This window comes from Scomber scombrus, chromosome 19, assembly GCF_963691925.1.
Source record: "Scomber scombrus chromosome 19, fScoSco1.1, whole genome shotgun sequence".
Lineage (NCBI taxonomy): Eukaryota > Metazoa > Chordata > Actinopteri > Scombriformes > Scombridae > Scomber > Scomber scombrus.
The window spans coordinates 21584863-21607046 of record NC_084988.1 but is presented as its reverse complement, the minus strand read 5'-3'; the positions used below and the strand labels follow the sequence as shown (position 1 = coordinate 21607046).

The window sequence follows — 22184 nt, the reverse complement described above, 5'->3', positions numbered from 1 at the left end:
GTCTTAAAACCAGCTTCATTACAGTAGAGGGGGGGAAACATCCTGAAAGCTTGAAAGAACAGCTTGTCAAGTGACGTCATCTTCCCGCGACTGTTTATGTGCGACATAGCAACATGGCGCTGTTTCCAGCTTTTGCAGGAGTTTCAGACGACACTAAAGTTGAAGATTCGTCTAAAGGTGACCACTCCTTCATTCAACGCTTGTCTTAATCTCTGCGGCTTTTCTTCTCATGAGTCTTCTGTCGTTGTCTTGAGGAGATAAACCGGCTGAAGCAGGAAACTAGCTGACATTAACATTAGCAGATTAATAGTAGCTCTCTGAATGACAGACTGATTTCCTAGCAACACGTTTGTGTGTCGTTACAGAGTTTCTGGAGACAGCCAGTATACCGTCTGTCTCTCTGTTTGCCTCATACATGACACCAGTATCATGTATGAGCTTTATACTGAGAGCATTAGCAAATAGCCTATACATACCAGGCAGAAAACAACGACTGCTTTTAATAATAACCGAGGCATTTATTGACATGTGCTATAATAAGTTACGCTTGAGCCCCATTGTTGAGAAACAGTTAATAATGTCTTGTATAATTTTTCTAGAAAAAGTATAATTACGACATTAAAATCCTTCAAATGCCATCTACTCCTCCCTCATTAAAAATCCAGAATCTATGAATATGTCAAGTTTAACAGCTGGTCACAAGATGTCTCTTATTTCAGTGTATGATCACTGGAGGCCTCAAGTGTTCACATCACACTTGTATAAATTGTATATTGGATGAGAATTGGTGTCAGACGCTTATAAGCCCGCACCTTAGAATTGGATTTTTAATAAGTTAGAGAAAATGCTCACTTTCAGCAGATGAATGTGAAAATAGTCTTCTAGTGTCAAAGCTCAAACATCCAACTGAAAGAACAACAAGAAAAACATATTCTTATTCAGAGTCACTTTAATGGCTCAGTCAAATATACCTCTGTGTTGTCTACTGGTGATTATTTTTCTAGATTTCGTGATATTTTTTTGTTTTAAGGGCAAAGACATTGTTCTGTTGTCATCACTGTTACATCAGTGTAATGAGTGTATTAACATGCAGTCGAGTATCCTGTTTTTCCACTCTAATCCTGGTTTTGATCATATTTGGGACTTTAAATGATACACGCATTCAAACTGGATCATCTGTGGAAGTGCAGTCATGTCTTTGATTCATCCACAACTCTGCTGGATTTAGCTTCTTCAGTAATGGAAGACAAGATAATTGTATCCCTTTGCATTCCCAGGATATGACTGTAATACTCCACTGCATGATAACATACTCAGTGAATCATACTAACCGCCATGATTCCTCAATCTTCTTTATTAAGAAGAAGTTTTTGGTTTACTGTCTCCTTTTAGACTGGCTGAAAAATAAGAGTTTTCAGAGCAGGGATGCACTCTCTCTTCACAGTCGCTTTTTAGAGAAAACAGATGAGACACTGAACGAGAAGGACTCAAGGTACTGACACTCTCTTTTTCAAATCTTTGAATGTATTCTTCTTGTTTAAAAATCTGCTAAATAATTGTCATTATTATGTCACATTTCCAGTAAGAAGTACTCGAGATAAAATGTTGAATATTAGTAAAATGAGTATTTGGTTTTGCTTAAGGCAGGTGTACAGTTTATACATGTTCTTTGTGTTTCTGACTCCTATTAACGTTGTATTAACATTATTAATCCTCAGTGTAGACAGAGATGTGGAAGAAAGTGACGTGCCACCCAAGAAGAAGAAAAAAAAGAGTGAAAAGCACAGAAAAAAGAAGAAAAAACACAAAAAGAAGAGCGGGAGGTATTCCGATTGCAGCGGGTCGGACTCAGAAATCATTTTTCCCAGTGACCTCAAAAAGGAACAAGAGGCAGATAGGTACACACACACACACACACAAACATGTTTACGTCACACACTCTGTAAATACTTGAATCAGAGTTCCACTAACAGGTTGTCATGTTTTGTGGTTGTGTGTGTGTTCAGGCCCAAAGATGCTCCGTTATCCAGTCGTTTCTCCTGGTTGGATGACCTCCAGTCTCCCACACTGCAGCCGTTCTGTGTGGACAGTAAACCAGACGCTGCTAACTGGACGTACAAGTCTCTGTACAGAGGAGACGTAGCGAGGTAACACATACACACAAGCACTATGCATCATGTGGGCAATCCTGGGACAATTGTCTCCTTTCACTGGATGAACCACCTGCTTCTGCTGTTTATTACAAACCAATACAACACATGAGCATGGAAAACATCTCATCATTTACTATTATTTACTCATATTAAAGTGTTTTAAGTTATGATTTTAACAGTGTTTTTAAAACTTTGTGTGTTCCAGGTATAGGAGGAAAGGCAGGTCGTCTTTAGGTCTGGACTCGCGCAGACAGGAAGTCAGCTGGGAGGAGTCGGAGTCCAATAAGAAACAGAAAGGTGGCGACAAGAAAAAAAACGCAGACAGATACTTCTCTACAGTCAGCCGCCAGCTGGTCAGGTCCCAGCACCCCATTCCTACATTACCGACAATTCCCGAATGCGGCGATGTCACCAGCCCCACCTCGTTCATCCCCCTGGGTGATGACGAGGGGGAGAACAAAGGAGGAGAGACAGGTAACAAAGAGGAAGCTGCTTTAAAATCAAGCAGAAGTTATTTGAATATGAGAATCGCTGAATACAAAGTTAACACACTGCATGGCTGGAATTGGCGTTTACTGATTTTAGACAGGCAGACTTGTATTTTAAAGAGTTTAAACACCTCACAACCATCCAAACTGACACATATCTTAGTCAGAAGCATCAACAATATGAGTTTATTCAGTGGTCCTAATAATAACAAGGAAATTAGATTAAACCTTCACATTTCTAGCAGTTTACTGGCACTAATATACAAAATAAAGCTGACCTGATTTAAAATAATAGCTGTATTTGACCTATAAAGTGTCAAATGGGTCCTCAGCTTACAAAGATTTACAAGAAAGGACAATTTTTGTATTTGAGCACCCTTTTTTAATGTCAGACATCCCTGCCACATACTTTCATATTTTCATTTTATTCCTCACATCTAACTACAAACTTTCAACGCGTCCATCCAGGTGGAAGAGTGCACACGTCCTTAGTAAATCCCCTCGGTGTGTACGACTCCTCCACGGCTCTGTGGCTGCAGGGGAAGGGACAGCAGAACCAGACGGAGCACGACAAGCAGGACAAACAGACGGAACAGGGCGCTAAGCTTTTGGCCGGGAGGACCGAAGAGTTTAACAGGAGGCTCAGAGAAGAGCCGGGAGATACACAGCTGTGGATACAATTTATACGATACCAGGTAGGGAGACGTTTGCCCGGCTGGCTTGGTTTATCATGTAAAACTGTCAACTGACCACAAGTTGTTGAATCACTAGAAATGATTTTAGGCTCTCTACACTCTAACTTGCAAATAGTGCAATGTTTTTTAAAATCTAGGTAATGTAAAACTTGGGGGTACATTTTTGTTGCTGCCTTATCAGCTATAAATGATATAATTTCAGTCTGATTCACCTAAAAATCTATGCAGCTTGACTTTAAATCTTTATCATCACTTTCTCTTTAGGATGAGCTCAGCGCAACAGCGTTCACAGGCGAGGAGGAGCAGCAGGGTGCAGATTCAGCTGAACGCAGGAAGTCTTCTTACCGAGCCATCCTGGAGAAAAAGCTTAGCATCGCAGAGCGCGCCGTGGCAACCAACCCGGGCTGCATCGCTCTCCAGCTGGAGAGGCTCAAGATCTGCCAAGAGCTGTGGGAGCCATCAGCTCTGGCTAAAGAATGGAAGAAACTGGTCAGTCTACAGAGTTTGAGTGCATCTGTACAACTCACATGTAATGTATGCTCACATGTATGTAACTTATGCTTTACCTGTTGTATTGTAGGTGTTCCTCCACCCTAACAGTTCCCCATTTTGGAGGGAGTATCTGATGTTCACACAGAGCTACTTCAGCAACTTCACTGTGGCAAAAGTCAACTCTGCTTACGGGAAGTGTCTGAGCACGCTCAGCGTCGTGCGGGACGGCAGCATGGTCTCTCACCCGGCTCTGCCCGGGATCGAGGAGGATATGTTAGGTAACAGGAATGTTGTTAAACTGTTGCCTCTCCAGTTGTAGCAGCCCAGCGTTATCAGCTGATTCTGTCACTGCACAGAAACCTGATATGTTAATGTGATACATAAATCTCTCATTTATTTGAATACAGTTCTCATTTTTATTTATATGCTCAGTGCTTATTAAAAAGTCATTGTTTCATTTGGTCTTTCTGTTCAGATATCTTCACCCAGCAGTGTCACTTCCTGCGTCAGTGTGGCCACTCAGAGAAGGCGATTTCTCTGTTTCAGGCCATGATAGACTTCACTTTCTACAAACCTGAAAGCGTACAAAAGATGTCCACCAAGCAGCAGGTGCAAACACACACACCTGAACTAAAACACTAATTCTACACAGGACAATAAACTTTATACTCATATTGAACTGTATGCTCAGAAATATAAACACCTCGAAGGAATAGTTTGACAGTTTGGGGAACAGACTTATTTGCTTTCTTGGCCTGGTCCAATGACATCCTGTTTCCAGTCTTTATGCTAAGCGGAACTAACGATCTTGTGTGTGTGTGTGTGTGTGTGTGTGTGTGTGTGTGTGTGTGTGTGTGTGTGTGTGTGTGTGTGTGTTTACAGATTGAGTTCTTCGAGCCGTTTTGGGACAGCGGGGAGGCGAGGGTTGGGGAGTTGGGGGCCAGAGGCTGGAAAGCCTGGATGCTCCAACAAGAAAGAGGAGGGTGGCTACAGCCCAGTGCAGGTAAAATACACACACACACACACACACACACACACACAGAGAGAGAGACGTCCTTTAAGCAAAGTGAGTCATGCTTTAATGCAAATTTGTATTGTTATAAATACTGGAATAATTTAGTAATTGATTTCTGTGCTAGAATAATGAAAACAAAAATAACTGAGCTTCATGTTTCTATGTGTGTGTGTGTGTGTCCACAGAAGAAGAAGAGGAGGAGGAAGAAGATGGAGAGGAGGTGAAGGATCCGAGCCAGCCCAGATGGACAGTCTGGCTGGATGTGGAGTCGTCTCGCGAAGCAGCTGACTGGTTACCTTGGAGACCTGATAAAACCAAGGGCCAATCAGAAGAGGATTGTGACGACCCAGACAGACAGGTACCAACAGCCGGATGGCATATAGTTCTCCATCCAAGAATTATGTTTGGAATTAATTTAACTAATTCCTCCCTCTCTCTTTTTCTCTTTCTCTCCATCTCTAGGTGTTGTTCGATGACATCGGTTCATCCCTAATTCATCTGTCTTCACCAGAGCTCCGGCTCCGTCTTCTCCTCAATTTCTTGTCATTCCTGGGGCTTCCTGTGAACTCTGCTGCCCCCTGTCAGCAGCTTGCCGTGCTGCTGGAGGACCTTTCACTATTCACTCAGGGTAAAAACTACACCATCAATCACAATAATAAAAAACATATTACTTTTTAAAAATTAACAATCACCTTGAAGCATATAACTTAGATGAGACTCACATGTCTCCTCCTAGGTAACGATCCCCGGCGTCCCCTGACCTCCCACGACCTACCTGGCCCCGGGGTTAACTCTGTCGGTCACATGACCACTCTTCAGGGAACCAGGAAGCAGGCGGGGCTTGGAAAGCACGGCGAGTTGTTCATCACCAATGTGTTCAGTATGGTTCAGCCTGTCCTTCCTGCCAACCACAGAGCTGTCCTATCCCTCAGCTGGATGCAGTACGAGAAACTCAAGGTAGGAGCCAGTTTATCTGATTCTAAGTTTGATTTAAAATGGAACTACAAACTAGATTTCAAATCAAAAAAGTGTCCGACCTTAGCACTAATTTACTTGTTTGTATTGTGTGTGTCAGGTCTTACGTTGCCTGCGCTGCAGCAACAAGAAACGTCTCCGCTCTCAGGGCAAGAGCAGCAAGCGGGTCGCCAAACGACTGCTCAAAGAAACCGACAACCGCTCATCGTTGGTGCTGTGGAGGGAGTACGCCCACCTGGAGTGGATGCTGGGCAACCTTGATGAAGCTCGCAAAGTGTTCTCCACGGCAACGGCGATAGGGGGAACCAAAGGACTGAGCAGCCCCACCCTCTGTGAGTTGTGTCTGCTGTGGGCCCAGCTGGAGACGGAGGACGGAGCAAGTGTGCGTGGAGGGGGACTAAGTGATGTAACCGCATCCCCGGCTGTGTGTGTACTAACCAGGCTAGCAGAAGGAACCTCCTCCTCATCATCCTCCCAGTCCCTCACTCCGGTTTCCATCCTGAAGGCCAGAAAGTCATACGAACAAGCTCTGACTGCCAGCTTGTCAGCACTGGACCAAGACCTCCACAACCCTCAGGCCAACAAAAAAGGTTCATTTTCTCAGCAAGTTGTCTGTGTTTCATTTAAAACGGAAGTGCTTTCAGTGTGGCATGAAAACTACCTGCAGGGACTTGAAACTTGTGTAAAATATGCAATCTCATGAAAATTTAGTTGCCTTTATACTTTGTCAATCAATCCAAACACCATTGTCGTCTTTGGAAAACAGTGGTACATTAACCTTCAATTATAAGTCATTACAATCAGTTATGCACCAATCCAAATAGTCTTGCCCAAATACTAATTCCGGGATATAATAGTGAGTATTGATCCAATAGAAGAGGAAAGCTCTTTGTCCTAAATTTCAAACCTCACTGCATGTAACATGAGGATAGAGGTTACTGTTATAATGAGTCATCAGCCAGTTTTGAGTACATGTAACTGAAGTACTGAAAGTTATCATGATGCTAATTATAAAACTGTATATATTGTGGATCAGTCTCATTTGGCCAATAATCCACATACCAAATCAGTGTCTGTGCCAAATTGTCAATACTGATCCACCTGATCAGCTTGAGTGTGTACTTCATTAGTAATCCAGATATTAATACAATGACTTTTAATAAACACAAGCATTGCCAAACAGATGGTTGCCCTTGATTCTACAGTACATTGCATTTCACATTGTGTACTTCCTCTAAAGAAGCCTTTCATTTTAACATTGAAACTTCTATTCATTTTCTCTCATCATTTCCACCACCAGGTCAAGAGGACGTACTAGAAGACAAGCTGAGTTTGAGAGGTTTGGTAGGCTGCTACGCTCTGTTCCAGTACCTCACAGTGGGCATCCAAGCGGCTCACGCTGTCTACATTCAGGCAAGAGGGAGGATGGAGGAACTGCACCGCACGCTAACACTTGACAGCAGTAATGAGGAAACCAACCATGTCAGCACTGATGCCAGTCACTCTGCAGCTGCTTCCAGCCCTACGAGCCGGCACCGTGTTAAAAAACTAGCTTCTGAGTGTGAGACATTAGCAGTGCAGCACGCATCATTGCTCAAGCACCACAACAGTGTCAGCGTGTTTCCACTGGCAACGCTGAGACAGACGCTGACCTCTGCCCTTTCAACTTGGTCCAGCAGCGCCCCTCTCTGGAGCATATATGTACAGGTGAGCCATGTAAATCAGTCATTTAAAATAAGCTTCAGTAACAGTCACTTGTTCCTCTTCTCTTCTTACCTTTACTTGTCTTAATAACCCCAATGTGACCTACCCCCCCTCATCCCTCAGGTGGAGAACCGTTACCATAGCGCTGGCCGGGCGCGTCGCTTTTTTCACTCTGTTTCCAAGGACAACAGCAGTGTTGTGCCACGCCTCTTTGCCATTGTTGCTGAACAACAAAGAAAGCAGCTGGTGGACGCTGCTCAGAGGTAAGGATGATGATAGGTGCTGGTTTTTCCTGCACCCATGTTGTAAAGGAATAAGCACTGTAACAACCTAATGCTCTGATCACAGATACAACAAGAAAAACCTCGAAAATGCTTCTTATACACACCTACATTAAATATTAATAACTGAATAAATAGCAACTTATTGTAAACTAAATATACTTCTTATGGTCACTACAGGTCTTGTTGCAATGACGCCGCCTTGCCCATCCTGCCAGAGAATGGCCTTAGCAACCGTATCCGTGGACTGTTTGAAAGCTCCATAGCAACAGAGATGGGTGCTCACTGTTCTTTACTTTGGAGGATGTACATGCACTTCCTGGTGAGATGGCAAATAACTCACAAGCTCACACACATTCACTGCTCCTGTGAGGGTACCGCATCACTTTGTACTCATTTTCTATCCTAGACTAGTCTGGCGTGGAGGTTTTATAAAGAAAAAGCACCCAAAATTCATAATCCCATTCAACTTTTAACCCAATCAGACTCAATTTTTATAGTCCATCAGCTGATGATGGATATATGATGGTAAAAAGTAGCAAATAAACAAACAAAAGATGGTAGGAATATTTTAAAAAGTGCCTCTCAGTAATCATGGGAAAAGTACTCTTGTTCTATATGTTGTTGTGCTTATTAATCTCTGACTTTACAAGGCCATTTTTTTTCATGTTTTCCCAAATATTGACTTAGAGACATGAGCACATGAACTAAGACACACTAAGATCAGCTCATACAGACTTACTTTGTGTAACTGCACATTTGGAGATACAAATATTGACTGAAAGTCTTATATCTGTAGTACATGTATGTAATGTGTTTGTATGTAATGTGTATTTGTAGGTGTCAGAAGGGAAGGTGGATAAAGCCAATGGGATCTTCTACAGGGCTTTACAGAATATTCCCTGGTCTAAGGTGAGACACAGGGAACATCTGTGCCATTTATTTTTAATTCAATTGTCTGTTCTTTCTTTATGTGTATGAATGCACGCATGAATATAAGTTTGCATTTTTTCATGTGTGTGTGTTTGACCAGGGTTTGTACATGGATGCAGTGCAGCTGTTCCCTGACCAACTGCAGGAGTTTGTAGATCTGATGACAGAGAAAGAACTACGAGTCAGACTGCCTTTAGAAGAACTGGATATACTACTGGAGGACTGAACACACACACACACACACACACACACACACACACACACACACACACACCTTGCTGTAGAGCTCAGTTTGAGTTTGCTTCACTGGCAACATGCCCACCCACATATTGGCACACTTTGATGGCAACAGCAGGACACACACACAAACTCAGATGGTTACACACACATAGCTGCAGTATTCAACAGTGAAGTTGCAGTGATCTGATCCACAGATGAGCAATGGGCCATTTTTTATATGTCTGAAGATACTTTATTTTCAAAGCAAACCATTATGACTGTGTTTTTACTAGATCATTTTGTCAATAAAAATCTAATATTCATATAAGTGCTACAGTTGTGTTTATACATAATCTGATGAACATACAAACTGAGGTTGGACACCTGTGTTGTAAACAATATCTCTATGAAATGTGATTGCAAAGAGCACGTCAACATTTGAGTCAAATAAAAGAAATGTAAACAAATACAAATGAAAAACATGGAAAATTTAACATTACACTTCTTCATCATTATGATAATAAAGATCTATTTTTCTACAGTAGTAATAATGTTATCATTATTAAATCTTAACTTTGAATGTTAGAATGCAAATGCTTCAACTTCTTCATCACTCTTTGGACACCTCAGGGTTAAGAAACTCCTGATGATAAGGAGGTTGAATTATATATTATCCTGACAACCAAGACAGTAAAAGGCAGATCAGACTTTTTTTCACAGTTTTTTTTTTTTTTGGTCACTAAATACTTTATGTATTGTTAAATTGAATCAGTGTCAAATCTGTCACTTGTTGCGTATACGATGCAATATTTTAAATGTAATTCCGCTTCTAATTTTAAGAATTGCATTTTAAACTTAAGTAACGCAGCCTCGTTTTCATCATCTCTATTTGGTAACGCACCTGAGTGAATGACCTGAAAGTTTTCTCTGTTCTAATCAAGCACAGCACGGGACACACTCACAGACTGTATATAAATAAATATATCTTCATATACAGTCTATGGGCCCGCTGTGTACACACACACACACACACACACACACACACACACACACACACACACACACACACACACACACACACACACACACACACACACACAGAGAGAGAGAGAGTAGCGGTGGAGTCGCTCCCTCCTGCCTCCTTTACCGCGCCGTGGTTTGACGCATTGCAGATCCGCCCTGGCCAATCAGCGGCCTCTGTACAGCGTGCACAATATTGCGGGTCTTCTCTGACCAATCAAAACGTGCCTCTCAAAAACAAAACTGCAACTTCTCCAGTGCTGTCAGCCGCGGTTTATAGAGCGTATCCTTCCGCCTCTATAAAACTCTGTGCAACAGAAAATAGTCCTCCACTTTCTGTTTGGCTGCACTATCAAATTGGTACGTGCTGATAAATACGAGGGATTGAATCGCAGATGCGCGGAAGTTAATTGAAAGTGATATTTGACTCCTCTTTGTTTAATCTTCTTGTCAAACAGCCACTCTTATGAACAACTAAATTATTTAAATAGAAGCTTCTTTTCTTTTTTCCCTAGACAAAATAATCCTCCTCTACATGTCAATATATTTTATGTCAAAAATAAAGTTCACTACAGATGTTATGTAAAATGGGTCAGCGAATAGCATGGGTATTTTTTAACCTGAAATGTGTGTTTTTAGGTTGTTGTGTAATAAGGATCACTCACATTTATCCGCTCAGATGGCAGTCATTATTTAGGGTATCATTACACTAACATTGTCTGACGGTGTAATGGCAGCCTTTGGCACAGACTTCATGAGTGGTGCAAGGCGGATGGGACATGCAGCCACACAGAGGATAATGCAATCACTGTCTGACAGCAGACAGATACTGGAAAATATATGAAAGTCAATTTGACAAGGAAAGCCACTAAATCTGCACTATATTTTATCTGAGAAAGGCCAATTAATATTTACGAGACAGTCTTCCACACCCAAAATCTGATTTTGAAACACACCCACACCCGTGTTGACTGTCTCTCTTTGTTTTAGTTAGGGAGAGTGCCAAGAAAATTCTCCTTGTTCAGCTTCAGAGACATGACTAATGCAAATAGATGAACTTGTTTGAGAATGTGTGATAGTTTACATCATTTCTTGTTTGATTCATTCATTTAATGCTATTTCATCAAAAATTGACTGTCTCCACTGCCCTCATTCAAGTAGTACTACACATGGGTTTGCAGCTCAATATTACTGACTGATGCATCCCATTACTGTTAGATTACACCCAAAATGTGATTTATATGAAGTCAGCTTGCTTCTTTTTTAATTTTTTCTTGAAAGTCACATGAGGTAACTGTGGTATCGTCCCTCTTTAGCTCTCATTTGAAGCTATATAAACACAATTATTTCCAGGATCCAAGGTTATTCTAATCTGCACGGATATTTGAATTTGCGATAATAAACCAAGCACAAAAGTTTAAAGCAAACATACCCATTTTCTCCACTCTCTACAGGTGCGGTAAGTAGAGGTGGATTTGAAAAGGACAGAGTCATTTAATTATCTGCAATGCTGCTAAATTGTGTCAGATTTTGGACCACATGTGTTCAATAACAGAGAAGTGGGCTTCATTTTGGAATAGTGATAGTAATATTACACATCAATCTATGTAGGTTAATGATTTAAACAGCATCAAGGATAGATTACCTACTGGAAAAATCATGCAGATCCTGATGGGCCCCAAAAGCCCCACATTCACTGCATTTGAGTTGGTTTTGGTAATTTGATTAACTACAAATTAGTAGGGGAAGAAAGAAACTGCCAAGGCGCCCAGACACGTAGTGAACTTGGAGCTTTTGGAGAGCCTGGGGGTCTGGGGCCCGCTTTTTGAGGTCTTACATTCTCCCTTGATTCAAGCAATGGTTGCTCTGGACTTAATGAGAAAGTGGCATCAACAGATTAGATACACACAGGTCATTAGATGTTGAGTCAGTAGTCCCTAACATGGGCTTTTTCACATCTTAAAGATAATTGAAACTACAGTCCTTTTCACTTCCCTTTCTTAAATGTGTTTCAACTCAGAAAAAGTTCAGAATAACATTCCTGTGATAAACATGACATACCCCTGAGTCTGATGTGTGTGTGTGTGTGTGTGTGTGTGTGTATGTATGTGTGCAGAGACGCCTCACTGACTGGGCGAGTTTATCTGACAGTGCGGAGGAATACAGTGAGCCGTACAGCGGTAGTTCGGCCCGCCTCCAGCCTGCCCTGCTCAGTAGCAGCAACCGTCCATTTCCTCTCTCCCTGTAGCGCTAGCAGACCAGCGTTTCTAACTTAAACAACATGGTGAGTATTTCTATCTATTGTAATACATTCTCTCTCCTGTGTGGTCACTTAATTGAAATATCCTCCACTTGCAGAGACAGAGAGCGAGTGGAGGAGACTCATTAGTTGTGTAGAGTTAACTATCGAAGTAGCTGTGAACACTAATGTTAGACTAACGGTGGAGAGCGAGAGAGGCTTACGGTCACATCACAGGCGCGCAACTTACTACCTGCCATTGAATGCATCATTTTATTGAGTTAATATTTACGGAGCTTTTTAAAAAAACATTTTTTACAAGAGCAACCGCGTAAGTGGTTAATAGTTGTGTCAGTTCGGTTTGACTCGCCCGCGTTAGCATCACAGCTAATGTTAACATCGCCCAAGAGTGATTGTGTGTAACATCTGAGAGGAGAGGCTGTGTGTGGATGGATGTTGGAAACGCAGTCGGCAGTGTTAAACACAGGATATGTTATGTCGGTGTTAAAACCCCGCCACGAAAAGAAAGGCTGATGTGTGTGACGGACAGATGTGCACTTGTGTTACCAGTTTTTGCCAATGCAGCTGTCATTTACCGTCTCAATAGCAGAAGAAGGGTTACATATCTTGTTTGATAGCAGCTATCTTGAATGCAGCATGTATAAAAAAAACCCCGCAGAGGTAAGTATGATAGGTCTAACTGGGTCATAAAATATGCTGTAACACGTATATGCTCACAAGGAAAGAAAGCAGATATATAGTTAGCAGCCCATAAACCGAGTTTGAACATGTAGACTTTTTTTTTCTTTCTTTCTTTTTCTTTTTTTTGGGACTGACAGATGATGCAAGAGGAAATGTCTGGATGAAGTCTGCTTTATCTTATGTATCTCAACGTAGCTTGTCCATAAATGCACAATGTCAGCGTCTTTTTCAGTGTCCCAGGATCAGTCCTCAGGGAGTGGTAGAATCATACACCCATCATGTAGTTTAAAGCTTCTGGAGGGAGTGTTGTTTCCATTGACACACATACGGTGCTCTGTTCCCATGTGTTAAAATGTGATTATATGGTATAGTAGACCTTTTCTTCAGGCTATATGTAACGCATTGTAGGCGACAGGCTCCAGGAAAAGCCCTCTACTTCTGTAATCAGTTGTGTAAATACATTTAACAAACCGTGCGGCAACGTGTCACATAAAATTATGCTTTTAGTTATTTTTCTCTGAATGTGTCACATTTTTAAAGGAGCAGTGCATAAGATTTAGTGGCATCTAGTGGTGAGGTGGCATATTGCACCCAACCAAACACCCTTCCCCCCTCACCTGAGAAGCTACGGTGGCTGTGAAACTCGCAAAATACACCCACTGACACTCTTTAGAGCCAGTGTTTGGTTTGTCCATTCTGGGCTACTGTAGAAACATGGCGCCGATATAAAGGGCTCATTTTAAGGTAATGAAAACACTATGAGTCTTATTTTCAGGTGATTACACACTTCCTTCTTCCTTCTACAGGCAAGTCTTGCCTGACGTGTCTCTTGCAGCGTATCTCAAGTACTTTTGGTTTTCCGTTCTGTCAGGTCATTAATTACAGTAGAATAATATAATCTGCGTTATGTGTAAAACATTCCCTGATTAGCCAAAACTAATACAGTCTAACACAACAGCTGACCTGTTGAACTTATTTCTCATGGTGTTAATTCAGCTTTATGGTCAGTAACTGTCAAATTGTATTCCTTTTACACAGACAGATGTTTTTTAATCTTTCATCCACTCCCTTTTTATTTCAATAAGTAGAAAAAACAGTGATTATAATTCAACAGCACCACAAACTACAGCACCTTTTAAACAAGCAGCAAGTTGAATCACCACCTGTATGTGTAAAACATGGCAGAATGGATGAAGTAACTGTGTTTTTTGAATTTATTTCTATAGTTAAAGTATTTTATGCAAGTTAAATTAGCCTTAAAAACAAAGTCAAGTGGTAATTTAAGTTTAAAACCACACTAAATGGTCTGAGTGTTGAGATTTTTCATTTAAACCAGCCTGACAAGTTTCTTTTAAAATAACTAGTAGTATAATCTGTGTTGAAGTCATGTCTTGAACATCTTTAAGGCTCATCTTCCCACTGCGTCTAGATTTTAATGTGATTTTTGAAAATGGATCTTCTGTCCCTCACAGGCCACGGTCACATTATCTTCCGTTGGATTAGTTACCATGGGAACTGTGGTCAGGTTTTTGCGGTTACCATTACCACGCGGCTGACTACGTTTGACACAGGAAGGAGGAAGTAGTCCGTGAGATGTAGTCACAGTTCCTTTTATATTAGTTTGGTTTGTTTTTAAAGCAGAGAAAAAGGGACTTGTTAGTGTTTTCTGGCATCTGGGTGTGACTCAGACGTGCTGGAAGTGATAATACACTGGACACAAAACAGATGTAATGATCGTCATGTATTCTTATTTTACACTTCTACATTTGCTGCTCAGAACAATGAACATCTGGAGTCGGTAATCATTCTTGATGATCTGATAGCAGCGTTACAAACTCTTCTAAATAGTGTCCAGGCTGCCTTAAGATGAAATCACAGGGCTTTACATGTTGTTATCTAACAGGAATGTGCTCTGTCTTGCCAGGAATTACAGAACCTTGACAGGAATTTGGCCTGAATATTACAGGGGTTAGCAGCTTGTTAACTATCGCCACAGCGTGCACACACATGCATGGACACAGACGCACGCCATCGCTGTCATTCTCACCGGCTAAACTCGAAAAGCCTCGTTCATAACGCTTAACTGTATTAAAACTTTGTTGCATGGCTGGACGACACGCGGAAAAATCAAATATCACGATAGTTTTGACCTGGATGTCTATATTGTGACAGTATTGTAGGGATGACTTGGTTGAAGTTTTTCATAAATAATCATCGTTAATGTGCGTATAATGAGTGAGTGAGTAAAGGGAGATAATAGTTATGGTAAGTTTAGAAAATTACATCATTTTATTGTAGTCTAGCCTTTAAAACCAGGAAAAGGAAACTCTTATACCATAGCACAATATGAAGATACTCAATATCCAGTCTTGTAATACGACATCAATAAAATATGAATATATAAGATGTAATCTGGATTTCTAGGAACCTTTTGACAAAGATTTGATAAACTCAGATTCACAACTTGTCATCTTTGATTCAAGCAGAGTGTTGCTGTATAAACACCTTTTATAAACTGCCTCGAGGAAGAGTTTGCAGCAGCGATCTCAATCTGGAAACCACACCAGAGACGTTTGCCTCTAGCAGACAGTCTGTGTTAACAACTGACAGCGTTGTACAGCAAATTATGCGGGAGAAAATGAGCTTCATGTGTATTTTAACTCAAAAATGATGACAATTTAATGAGGAACCTCAAATATGTTATCCCTTTTTTTTTGGTGTGCTGTCAGACAATCTTTATGTGCTTTAAGAAGATACTTGTGATTTGTAGAAAGGAAATAAATGAGAAGTAATTTGTAGAAGACATCATCCTCTGAACATCTGCAGTGTGTTAATATTTCTGACAGTCTGGACTGGAGTTTTAGCATTTTTGGCTCATTTATTTCAACAAACCTGTTTCTTAATCACATAAAGCTGTAAATGCAGGATTCAGGGGGGAATTGAGCATGTCACTCATAGGGGCCCTGCCAGTGGGGGCCGTTTGGTTTGACCCATGATGCTGTTTGGGAGGTCAGATGACCAGCCAACCGATCCTCCCTAGGAGCTGCAACCGTAGCAGTGAGATGACAGGCCACAGATTAACACACACACACACAAAACCTCTGTGACGTCCCCTAGGCTGGACACTGTTACTCTCTCTCTCTCACACACACACACACACACACACACACACACACACACACACACACACACACACACACACACACCTTACATCACTTTCCTTGACACATTTGGGTGACCTCCTCTGGCCTGGCCTACAAACACACACACATATTCTCTTTCTCTGGTCAACTGTTGAAGGCTCTTCATCTGTTGAGCTGCTGCAGGAGGTGGACACTTCATCTTTACTTTACATCTATTGGAGAGATGGACGGACAGATGACACACACACACTCACTCGCTGACATGGAGGCTCAGGGAGCAGGTCTCTCCAAAGTCTCACCCACACGGGAGTCCGATGCAGCCAGGAGAGGACAGTGTGCGGTCACACACGCTCACAGTGAAGCGAGACACAAGGACAGACAGACAGATTTATTGAGAGACGGATAGACGGACGGACGAGTAACCAGGAAAACATCAACCAACTATTCCATCAACTCATCGTCCAGCTGGTGGAAAAGGGAGACATTGCCTGTCAGGTCGGTGCCACTCCAAAGGGACCGTGAAGACTTCTGTCATCTATCTTTTGTCTACTCCTGAAGGATTGAAAACAAGTCCTGCAATTATCCAGTCATCTGATTTCCATTCAAGCATTTACCCAAACTGAAGGACTGAAGAAATCCATCAATTTTAATCAATCTACTCAAATCAAGACTCAAAGTTTTTCTTCGTCTTCAGTTATGTGACTTTTTCAGAGAGATGGCAAAATCCACCGTCCATCAGTCTCTCCTTCCGTCTCTTTCACCAATCAGGAGGAACCAATAGATGTCTGCTCATCATTTCTTCCACCCAGCCGTTCCTCCCGTCCTCAGACATCACTCGTGCCCTTCCTGCCACCCCTCTCTCACCATGATGCCGAAGAAAGTGGCTCTGTACCAAGCAGAGGACGAGCTGGTGAGCCTGTCCACCGTCTACGACCTCCTGGACGAGCAGCAGCACTTCTACAAGGAGCTGATCCAGCAGCAGGAGAGGAGCTACAGAGCCTTCCTGCAGATGCTGATGGACACGTCGTCCAGCCGCACGGACGGCCTGGTCAGGGAGATGCAGGACCTGAGGAGCTGCCTGCAGAGGACCAAAGCAGAGCTGGCCGAAGTCAAAAAACAAGCCGTGCAGAACACCAAGAGGGCCGAGTGCATGGCCGAGGGCTTGGTGATGGTGCGGGGGGCGCTGGACGGCCTCACCATGAAAACGGGAGCAATCGGGGGATGCACAGGAGGAGGAGGAGGAGGAGGTGGTATGGATCTGAAGCAGCGCAGAGGAGGCGGCGGATTAAGGCTGGACGGAGGAAGACGAGGAGGCGGAAGCAGAGGCGGGGAGGCGAAAAAAACAGAGCCGAAAGCAGTGAAGCTGGTGGCGGACCTCACAGATATCCACTTTGAGGGGATCAAGGTTGTTCACAGATGCATAAACACAGGGACATGAAGAGGGCCGCTGGGTGGTGTAGCTGGGAATAGCTCTAAACTCCTGCTGTTTGGTGTGTGGTTCATACTAGAGAGATATTTGTGTTGTGAGCAGATGTTAGTACAGCTGTGTGTGAGGGGAGTCGCTCCCACAAGTGTAAGAAAAAGAAACGTCATTGTTGCGTCACTCTTACTTAAACTTGAAGCGTGGTTCACACCAGGTTTTAATCCAATGATGTGTGTTATTGATGTAGTTCATACACACTGTTGCTGATATGTCGAAATCGATTTTTACCATGTTGGAAGTAAATAATATATATATAGTCTTCATTTTGGACACAAGTTGATGAAAACTTGTCATTATTTGAGCCCCAAATTGTACTATTTTCTTTAGCTTCCATCTCTCCTAAATGTCTTTGCTTCTGTTTTTCAGGCTGACCAACTAACAGAAGAGCAGATTGCTGGTAAGTTGACTTTACGAAAAAACGTTTCTTTTAACATCTTAAGCATTAAACACATCAGTACATATCTGTATTTTATCAGCTGGAATCGCAGTGTTGTTGTTTCTAACATTTTGTCATTTTCCTTGTCCAGAATTCAAGGAGGCCTTCTCCCTGTTCGATAAGGACGGAGATGGTACCATCACCACAAAGGAGCTGGGTACAGTCATGAGGTCATTGGGTCAAAACCCAACTGAGGCTGAACTGCAGGACATGATCAATGAGGTGGATGCTGATGGTACGCTGGTTCCCCCCTCAACACGGACAACAATTAATTTGTTAAACCTGTGTTTGTAGATCCTTTTTTAATATTAACTTTGACCTTCTCTCCTCTAGGCAACGGGACCATTGACTTCCCCGAGTTCCTGACAATGATGGCGAGGAAGATGAAGGACACTGACAGTGAGGAGGAGATCAGAGAGGCATTCAGGGTCTTTGATAAGGTAGGTCGGAGTTTTGTTATGTGGTGTAAAAATGATGCAGAAACAATCATCACTTCGTACATTCACCACTGCACAAAACAGTCAAAGCTTCCTAAGGTCTATGTGCTGCTGTCTGGCCTGGCAGACACTGATGCTTGATAAAAGACTGTGTGACTGTGTGTGTGTGTGCTAATGATCCATTTTTCTCTTGGCTGTAGGACGGCAACGGTTACATTAGCGCAGCAGAGTTGCGCCATGTGATGACTAACCTGGGAGAGAAGCTGACAGACGAGGAAGTAGACGAGATGATCAGAGAAGCCGACATCGACGGAGACGGACAGGTCAACTACGAAGGTACAAGGAGAGCCAAGTCTATCTGGATATTTAAAAACCCAACGACACTGATACAGAGACACACACACACACACACACACACACACACACACACACTCACCACCTCTCCTCCATCATCAGTATTATGATTCATTCCTGTTTGTGGAGCCAGAGCCAGTTATATAAGCTGACAAACACTGACAGAAGCGCGGTGGTCATTTCATGTGTCGGAGTGTCTAATAGCTGCTTTTTTCCTACTGTCTGATCAGCAGGCCCACACCGAATCTGCACCCGCAGTATTCCACAGATTTTCCACCAGTAAAGATGCAACTTGTAAAACTCAAAATGTTAAGGCCCAGTGAAATCAAAAAGACTTGTTCCTACCTTTAATCCTGTGTCCCTTGTGTTAATTCCTTATGTATCTCTTATTATATGCCAAGTATGTCATAAACTCAGTATTTTTACATTATCACGTCTTTTCCTTTAAAATATTTTCAAATGATTGCTCATAATGTGTCAAAGGCATTTACAAAAGTTCACTCAATCAAACGTGACTTTGTGTAAGTAGCTGAACACTGGACGAGTAAAACCGCACGTCGCTATTTGTGAGTCATAGCTAACAGAGAAATGTGAACAAAGACAGGAAGAGATATGTGTTTTGATATCAGTGGGAAAAACTTCTTGATTCTCAGATCAATGTGGCTGAGCTCTAATTCGCTGAAAAATGTATTACTTTCTTATCTTAAATTAATATTATCACATTAAAAGCAAAAAACATTCCGCACATTTTCATTGTGGGTCACCGCTGAAAACTCTAAAAGAAACTGCAGATTGTGTTTGGGTCTGCTGATCAGTCATGTATTTGACTGTGTGAGTAAATGAGTTAAAAACAGTTTCTGATGTGTTTTTTTTTTTTCTTTGTTTCCTCCACAGAATTCGTTCAGATGATGACCGCCAAATGAACAGGGCTCACGTTAAAGACAAACAATCAGTCAAATGTTTCACTTACCTCTTATTGCAAAAATCTACATATATTCATACTGTTCTGTATAGACAACTTAAGCTGAATGTTGGAAAACTGAAAATCTGTCCATATAAACAAGCTCAAAAAAGGTAAAAGACAAAAAGGAAAAAAAACCTAAATGAATCTGCATGTACTGGCTTGTATTTCCCGCCCCTTCTCCTCCACCCCTCCCCCCCCTCCAGCACTGAGCTGCCCAATCAGATCCTCTGTTGCAGCTGGCTGGTTTGGCCACTGCTCCTCTGCTTCCTGGTTCCATCTGCCTGATGTCATGACGATTATTTGGGCTGGCCAATCGCCTTTTTTCTTCTATGACTTCCTGTTTTTTCTTCTTCTTTTTTTTCCTGTTCTTCATGCATGCAGCTTTAGACGGGTTACTGTTGAGAGCCCAGTGGCAGAGGGCTGCTGTCGGGCCTCGGGCGGCCTGGGACCCCACAGGGAGGAGGGAGGGGGTTAGGTGACAGATGGATGGGAGCGAGTGAACCAGCAGAACCTTTGCAGTTTGCTTACCTAAATGAAGTCAGTGACGACAGAGATATTTTTAAGAAAAATATTAAAATGGAATAAATAAGAACTCATTTTAGATTCTGTGTTTCTGGCATGTCAGGATAATCGCTTTATCCTTTTGTGTGTTTACCTTTTTGTTTTTTGTTTTTTGAGGGTGAAGCCTGGGTGGGGCGTAGATTTGAGCCCCTCAGGCAGCGGGTGTCTCCTAGACTATTTGGAGGGGTTGGGTGGGCTTTAAAGGCAATGATACACAAGCAATTTTTGGGGCAAAATCAATGCTGTGAGTGTCAGTTTTTGCTGAGTTGATTTGCAGACATTGATGAAGTTCATACATCAGTAGTGAACATTGTCATTCGTCACTGAAGCACACTCAGCGCAGCATTTTGCCTCAAACGTTACACACGTATCATGACACTCCGGGGGTATTTCGGTTTAGTGGGGACGGGGTCGGTGCTTTGCGGCATTTCTATCTAGTGTTTGTGTGTGAGTTTGCGTGTGTAAGTGCGTGCGCGTGTGTGGGTGCGGCGAGGCCCGGCCCAGTCCAACTGTTCAGTTCAGTTGATCTGCATTCCAAGTTGTACATGCTAGTCTTTACATTTTGTTTTTCCAATAAAATATCATGAACTAAGATGTTGTAGCGACTCGTTTTATTTCTCTTCCAGTTCTCTGGCTCCTGTGGGGGAAGTGCTGCTTTCAAGTGACTCATCTGCTACTTATCGCATGCAATGTCTTATTGAGAGTTAAGTGTAAGCACAGACGTTAATGCCCACGTAAAGAAAAACATTTTTAGTGGGGTGTTGGTCTGCTTCTGCACGCTGAGATCAATGTTACCAAAGCAGGATCTGACAGTTTGTTTTAGTACACAAGACTAGAAGAGAAAACTGCTACTAAAGGTTGCAACCATCCCCCTAGTCTGTGAATAGCAGCGAAGTGAAAGGGGACACTAAATAATTGCCCATAACACCCCCCCCCCCCACACACACATAATTACAGTTTCATCTCAGTATCACCGTCTTCATATGAGGGCCAAGTTGTGTTAAAGGAGGGTTTTTAAACCCTGGGACAAACATGATTATGGTCACCAACACACCCTCATTAGTGTAACGTTACAGTGCAGTGTGTGTGTGTGTACGGAGATGTGTCACAAGGACTCAAATCGTCCAGAAATGTCTGTCTGCAGATGAGGAGGTGTTGCTAGGCAACAGAACCAGGCATAGGATGGGTGGAAGGGAAAGAGGGAGCAGAAAACCGTGGGAGTTTGAGGATGGAGCAAGAGAGGAGACGAGGAGGAGGAGGGGGATGAAGAGGCTGAAAGACAATAATAGAAACTCAGGACTTGGAGGGAGAGGAAGAGAGCGAGGGATGAAAAGACATTAAAACGGATTCACAGTGCATCTTAAAACCATATAATCTCTCCTCACCTCCCTGTGATCCAAAAGCTTTTTTTTTTATGGATGTTTTAGCTCTAACAAAGACACTGTTTACTAGAGAGGTACGTCAGTAAGCAGCATGTATTTATACAGCTGCTTCTTACACTGATGCTACAATATATAAAACATCACTTGGTGGTTATAATTGTTGCATTCATTTAGAGACAGACAAATAGAGAGGAAGAGAGGAAAGACAGAGATGGGGAAGTGTGGGAGGTGTTAGATTTATCCATGTATCACACACAAACACACACACACACACACACGCAGTTGTAGTTATGTAACCGTCTGAGGCGTATTAATACATCTTGCAGCTCACTGCTTGCTGTAGCGAGCTGCCACTTATTATTATGCCACCCTTATTAACAAGCTTTCCAATCCAGAAGATTCGTTCTCACATTTGCCTCAAACTCGTCTCAATTTACACACTGTGACTGCACTAGATTGACACGCTTACTTATGCTGGCTCATACTGCCGCATTTAATACATTACTCT

At 42.3% G+C, this 22184-nt stretch overlaps 2 protein-coding genes across 2 annotated transcripts; both read left to right on the top strand.

The window, feature by feature from the left end:
• The first annotated feature begins 113 nt into the window (after positions 1–113).
• nrde2 (NRDE-2, necessary for RNA interference, domain containing) lies at positions 114–9422 on the top strand. The gene is made up of 19 exons (XM_062440246.1): positions 114–177; positions 1393–1492; positions 1719–1898; positions 2007–2147; positions 2359–2627; positions 3110–3336; positions 3601–3825; positions 3917–4106; positions 4304–4437; positions 4711–4831; positions 5029–5201; positions 5306–5471; positions 5580–5800; positions 5919–6408; positions 7119–7525; positions 7646–7785; positions 7984–8125; positions 8644–8715; positions 8837–9422. The coding sequence occupies exons 1-19, from the start codon at positions 114–116 to the stop codon at positions 8960–8962; spliced, it is 3588 nt and encodes a 1195-aa protein (XP_062296230.1). The 3' UTR covers positions 8963–9422.
• A 2724-nt stretch (positions 9423–12146) lies between these two features.
• On the top strand, positions 12147–20886 carry calm1a (calmodulin 1a). The gene is made up of 6 exons (XM_062439726.1): positions 12147–12259; positions 17909–17939; positions 18070–18213; positions 18312–18418; positions 18616–18751; positions 19664–20886. Exons 1-6 carry the CDS (start codon positions 12257–12259, stop codon positions 19690–19692), a joined length of 450 nt encoding a protein of 149 aa, XP_062295710.1. The 5' UTR covers positions 12147–12256; the 3' UTR covers positions 19693–20886.
• Positions 20887–22184: the final 1298 nt, after the last annotated feature.

Bases quoted from the DNA above. Each gene is read 5' to 3' on its own strand.
- nrde2 (XM_062440246.1), top strand. From the start codon at position 114: ATGGCGCTGTTTCCAGCTTTTGCAGGAGTTTCAGACGACACTAAAGTT. The intron at 4,438-4,710 runs GTGCAAACACAC...GTGTGTTTACAG, and splicing joins AGATGTCCACCAAGCAGCAG to ATTGAGTTCTTCGAGCCGTT. The intron at 8,126-8,643 runs GTGAGATGGCAA...GTGTATTTGTAG, and splicing joins GGATGTACATGCACTTCCTG to GTGTCAGAAGGGAAGGTGGA.
- calm1a (XM_062439726.1), top strand. The intron at 17,940-18,069 runs GTAAGTTGACTT...TTCCTTGTCCAG, and splicing joins AACAGAAGAGCAGATTGCTG to AATTCAAGGAGGCCTTCTCC. The intron at 18,752-19,663 runs GTACAAGGAGAG...TTTCCTCCACAG, and splicing joins CGGACAGGTCAACTACGAAG to AATTCGTTCAGATGATGACC.